Source organism: Zonotrichia albicollis, chromosome 12 (genome assembly GCF_047830755.1).
Source record: "Zonotrichia albicollis isolate bZonAlb1 chromosome 12, bZonAlb1.hap1, whole genome shotgun sequence".
In the NCBI taxonomy this organism is placed as follows: domain Eukaryota; kingdom Metazoa; phylum Chordata; class Aves; order Passeriformes; family Passerellidae; genus Zonotrichia; species Zonotrichia albicollis.
Window position 1 is genome coordinate 13,419,200 of NC_133830.1, and position 6,000 is coordinate 13,425,199.

The 6,000-nt window shown below is 41.1% G+C and overlaps 1 protein-coding gene across 3 annotated transcripts in view; it reads right to left on the minus strand.

Annotated features, from left to right (window-relative positions):
* Positions 1–5,623, minus strand: part of CACNA2D3 (calcium voltage-gated channel auxiliary subunit alpha2delta 3) — a 382,402-nt gene extending 376,779 nt beyond the window's left edge. The window contains exons 1-2 of one of the 3 annotated variants that reach the window (XR_012582234.1): positions 4,120–5,623; positions 3,426–3,507 (exon numbers count right to left, since the gene is read on the minus strand). Coding sequence is in view for 2 of the 3 variants with exons in the window: in XM_074549897.1 (XP_074405998.1) it covers positions 3,426–3,507; positions 4,120–4,238 (201 nt within the window). In the remaining variant the exon portion in view is untranslated. The remainder of the gene's footprint in view (positions 1–3,425; positions 3,508–4,119) is intronic. The other 2 variants (XM_074549897.1, XM_074549896.1) reach the window with 2 other exon arrangements.
* Between the last annotated feature and the right edge of the window lie 377 nt (positions 5,624–6,000).

Sequence of the window (6,000 nt, forward strand, 5' to 3'; positions counted from 1 at the left end):
GAAAAAAAACACCTAAGAGAGAATTAAAATTAATTCTTGGGCCCCAGTAGTATTTACTAAGTAGGTGAAGAGTATGAACATCTCTAGAGCATCAAGGAGTCTCTCCAAATCTATATGACAACTGTAAAGCCTCCAGACACCAGACAAACTAGGAATGATACAGTCCTGTTTGCTACTGGATGTTTTACGTTACACTTAATGGTGTTCCATCTCTTTGAAATCAAGGTGTAGAACATTTTTTAAGTGCTAATTTTGCTTATAACCTCATCATAGTTTCTGAAATTACTTACTGAACTATTATTTTTCAAGGAATTTGAAGCATCTGTATTTCACCTAAAGTCAGTTTTGGGAAAAGTCATGTATCCCAGATACTTCTAGATGGCATAAAAAAATACTTGAATAAGATTATGGTAATCACATAAAATAATAAAACATTCAATTAAGATATGGGAAGCAGTGTCTTTTAAAATATACTTTCAAAAAGCAAAAAAAATATTCTTATACATCTTTTACAAACTCCAGAGAGCACCAGCGCTGGTCACGTATTTGATGTTCACAGTAGAGCAAGACCTTAAGAATTGCAATAACTCCATCAACACTCACAACTGTAAACTGGCAAAAAATTTCTTTACTGAGTATCTCACACGAATTAATTTGCTCAATGGAATTTTAGTGTGGGTCAAATGACTCAATGTGCAAAACATTTGGGCAGCAGAGATTGTCAATCACGACTGTGAGCGCATCCCTTTGAAAGCAGCACTCACTGTGTGTGCTGACAGAATGAATCAAGTAACCTTTACATTAATTTTTCATTTAGCAAGCCTGTATTAAGCTAAATGGCACTCCAAAGCAGTTGACAGTTGAGGAATCTATACTGTCCAGATCCATAATCATACACACATTTTATATCTTCACTTGTTTAAGGATGCTTAATTCATAATCAGGAAATGTGGGCTCCTTTGGTAATATCAGAAGTCTCACTGCTTCTAAAAGTGGAATCTTGACTTTAAAATGACATGGATTCTGATCACCCAGAGCTCACAGTAAATACCAAACATATTCTTGATGCCTGGCTAGTGGGGAGGGAGGAGGTGGGAAAAAAAGGCATTTGTATTTAGAGCCCTCCTGTGCTATCACCTCCTTAACTGTTGTGACAACCTCTGTCACTGACTTTGCATGTTGAAAATACTTGCAGACCTTGAAGTTTGGTATGTTTCTATTCACACAAGCTTACAGAAAAAATATACTTTATAACCATACAAAAAAAGTACATGGTAAAGTCATCTGTCATCCAGGCTCATTTGCCACAATCAACACCAGGATACAGCAAGCTTAAATGGACAGAGACATTTTGGAATTCTAAATGAAAGAAAAAGCAACAGACATATTTTAAAAACTACTGTAACCAGAAGGAAGAAAAAAAGAAAAAAACAATACATGTGACAGAGGAATAAATGCTCTAAATACCTGCCAAACCTGCGGTTTTTTTCTTTTCTCTTTCATTAAATAAGGAAATATAAGCAAGAAAGAAAAACAAAATAGCTTTGAAAGAACACAAACTGTCCACCTTCAAAAACAGGAGCACAGACTGGTTAGTGAAACAGAAAGGATGCTGATGAAAAGGTAAAATGAATAGCTTCCAATTACCTACAATTATAACAACCAATAGGAACCAATCTTGCTGCTTCAGAGGGAAAAAACACATCACAGAAGGGATGACAGCAGCATCTACTATGAGGAAGAGAAGGAGGATTAAGGATTCCATACTGACTCTTCGTGGGATTTAGCATGATTGCCACACAGGGTACATTCCATATTCTCCTAGCAAACATTGGGCTCAGGACTGGGCACGTTTCGTTTCCAAAGCCATTTTAGCGCAGAAATGGCTGCACATGGAAGAGCTCCAAAGTTAAATAAAGATACTTGTTTGTTATGGCCCAATAAAAAAAATAAATCTTTTTAATAATACTTGATTACAAACTAATCAAAAATGAAAGCTCCAACTGCTTTATGAATTTAAGGTGTTCATAAATAACAGTGACAATGTAAGACTACAGAGACTTTAAAGAATGTGAGCTGGAAATATAATAAATATTGAGTGTCCAGATTTTCATAATAAAATGAGTTTGCCCAACATATTGAAGTGAAGTCATTTAAAGGCCTTAAAAATCAGTAAGAGACCGCAAATATTTTGGTTCTTAACTGCTCAGTATTTTCGCTTAGTGAAATTCATGTTTTACAGTCCTGGGTGTACAAATCTGAAAAGGCAAGCTCCTAAACAATTCATACATCTTTAGTAATTACTAAAGCCAGTCGCTTTCATTTTAAAGGATAGCACAAGCTTTTTATTTCAGCTGCTGCATGTACAGTTATATAATTTCACACATATATAAGCCTTTCGAAATAAATGCTAAAAGCTGAAGGAATAATTTCCTTCGCAATCAGACAAAAAATAAAATTAGTGTTACTCAGAAGTAAAAATCATGTCTGCAAAAATTCAGCAGAAATTTAATGTATGGGTTGAATGAGCGTTTTTTGATCAGTGAATGTCTCAATGTTTTCCCATTTACATATTGCATTTTGAGAATCACATGTTAAATGCCCCAAAATAGCAGTCTCAGTCTAACATATTCCTCTTAGTCTCTCATTTTTTTTGCAACTGTTGTAAAAATAAACTGTCCACAATACAGAAGTTTACTATAGGTTGCATATTTAAATTAAACAGAGTCTTTGATTTATACCTAATACTCAAATCTGCTTTTTCATTACCCTCTATCCCAATTATGCAGACTTATACCCATTTCTCAAGTTTTTGCTATACTTCACCACCTTATTACCCAGCTGTGCAGCTGAGCAAGAAGATAACCACATTCATTCCTCTTATCTGTAATGATGTAATACATCTCAGCACTGGGTTAAGATGATTGGGGAATAATGGCATTGTAAAAACTGCAGAGATGACAAACAACAGAGCAGCCGCCTTCTCCTGATACAGTGCATTGTGTGCATAGCGCCCAGGGTGAAAATAATACAATATGCACTAATTCTGCTCCTTGAATGAAGTTAGCATCTTTCATAAGAAATAGCTGTTTCTGCACAGAAACATCATCATCATCATCACAATGCAGCAACCAGACTAAACACCCGCAACCTGGGCTGAAGCCTAGGCTACAAGGAATAAGTGTTGGAGTTTACTTTCCAATGGAAAAAAAAAAAGTCATTCCAACAGAAAAATATCAGGTTAAGCAAGGACTCTACAGATAGTGCAGTGCAATGCAAAGAGTCATCAGGGACTAGTATGCAATACAAAAATAGATCTTGGACAAAAGCATGCACAGCACTGCTTGCCTGTTCATTTAAAAAATTAAATCTGCCTCCATTTTCTCGGTTAAAACCTTCCTTATTACAACTAAAGAAATCCTTACCTTCTGTAGGAGCTGGGAACCTGAGTATTTGGCTGCAATAGATTTGATCTCTCCACCAAAGGCTGAGGCCCAGAGCTTTACACTGTGAAGGAAAAAAAAAAAAAGAGACAGGAAGAAATGTAATACACATGTCAGAGCTAGCAACAGAGACTGTAACAGCATCAGCTGCACTCGGAAGGATCTGAGCAATTTTGCATTAGAGAGCTCACTAAGGAACCTGAGCACAGCAAAAGATCAGTGAAGCTGGACAAGTATAAGCACAAAGCAGACCCTGTGCTAAGATAAGGCCTCTGATAAGGAAACTGCCAACCTGAACCATTAAAATTTAAGGAATTAACTTGTACAGAAACATGCTTTGGCACAACATGACATATATCCATTGAAAGGAAAATAGTAGATAAGATAGCAAAACAGTTCTGTATGATAAATTCCCACATGAGAAAGTGTTAACTACATCAATTTTAGTAAATGCAAGCGCTTAAAACTCAGTGGCCACATATTCCACCAACACATGCTCCTATAATAAAATCATAGTGCCAAGCGCCTTGGAGACAACCACTTTAAACACAGGTGACAGAGGAGCAAAGGTGCCCTGGAACAGCCAAATATCTGCAATAGGAAAACAGGAGAACTTGAGCAGCCAAGTTCTCATCCTTGAGCATAGTCCTGAGAGGAATAGCACGAAAGCACTTACACTGACAAGGGGATCTGCTGCTCCGATCCAACCACATCCACTAAGGCTGTGTTAAAAGCTGTCCAGAAGATAAAGAAAAAGCCCCCAAAAGCCCGAAGAAGATTCAGGTTCTCTGGCATTGTGCCTCTCTGTGCCTGGAAAGGTTTGGGGAAATTCAGGTGAAGCTGAGTCCAGCAGCAGTGGGGGTTTGTCTCTAAAAGCTTCTTTTCCCCCACTCTTACCCCCTTCCACTAGAAGGGGACACTGGAACACCGCAAAAGAAAAATTCACAGCTCCATCCTCATTCCTCCAAAGAATGACCCTCTCTGTGTAATGGAAGGAGCGGAGCAGAATCGAAGCGCTAATGACTTGAAAACTATTGTGTCCCTGGTAACAGCAAAGCGTTTTCCAGCACTACTGCAGCCACTTGCATGTAGTTCTTTACAACTCCGCAGTCAGCAGTGTGCTGAAGTTACTTCAGTGACCTACTGCTGCTCCAAAGTGCCCTTAGCAGCCAGAAAGCAGACTATTGATTCCAGCTGGGGAGGCTGTCTTCTTGCAATTACTGCTCACTTGGCAAATGGAAAGCTGCCTAGAGTTCTCCTTTCCCTCGCCGATAACCTCCAGCCTTCATCCCGATCAAGGCAGGCAGAGCTCTGGTTCAGCGGAGCGGGAGCAGCAGCCTTTTAACGGGATAGCGCCGACACAGAGAGGCAGGCACAGGAGGAGCTGGACCAGAGGGAGGGCACGGCACAAGCAGAGAAAGTCTGGAGGCGCTGAAAGTGGAGTTGAGCCCTTGCAGGAAGGCGAGGAGAGAGCGCTGCACATTGCCGGGGGCTGAGCTTGGGAGGGCTCGGCGGGGCTGGCAGGGGCGGGGGCGCGGGGCCGTGCACACCCACCGGAGAGCGATCAGGCAGGGCACGGCTGCATGACGAGCACCTGTCTGTCCGTCTGTCCGTCACACAGCCCGGAGAGGCGAGGGCTGCTCGCAGCTCAGCGCGGTGCCCGGAGCATCCCGCTGCATCCCGGAGCCGCACCGGGCGGAGCGGCGGTGCCGGCCCGGGGAGCATAGCCCGCAGCCAGCCCCGGCTCCTGGTCAGGCTCGCACATCGAATCGAGTCGTGGGGAGCACGTCCTTGTGCATAAAGGCGCCTTTGCTGCTTCCTCCCACGCCGGAGCACTGCAGCAAGTCACTCTCCGAGAGCTCGGGACCGGCAAAGGCTTATGAATGAAAAGAAATGCAGCATAAGTAAATCAATGCGGGCTGACTCCAGCCTATGAATAAATTATTAATTTGTGCTCATAGAAGAATCCTCTTGATATAGCAAATATAGGATTACAAGCTCTTCCACTGAGAGAGCAGCGTACGGAGCAGGAGGGATTGGTCCAGGTATTTTTTGTTGTTGTTGCGTTTTAAAATATTCCCTTCCTCTTTTTGCTTTTATTCTTCTCCCTCTGCTTTTTTCTCACCTTCTTCTCTACTAAATGTGCAGACTTAAAATAGCAACTGAACTTTAATGTAAACAAGTATGGCAAGACCATGATCTGAGCACGGGCTGAGTCATCCTTGCATCCTACAATATAGCTCCAGTGTCCGCTCCAGAATTCCAGTTTCTTCCCTCTGTAGTTAGAATTAACACCTCAAAATATTCACTCTGCCTTTGTACACTGTCCTTATCTTAACATTTTCTGTCTTGAAGCTCGAGATATAGTACCTGTATTTCTTTCCACATTAATATCTCTAAGAGCCCTGAACAGTTTGCTTTAAATATCAAAACCTCTATTCAATATCTAGCTGACAAAAGCATCCTGCTTTCTCAAAAGAAATGAGAAGTTTAAAGATAGAAAGATTAACAGGGGAACTGTGCAGAACAGAGTAGCACAGCACCCTGCAAGTTTCAC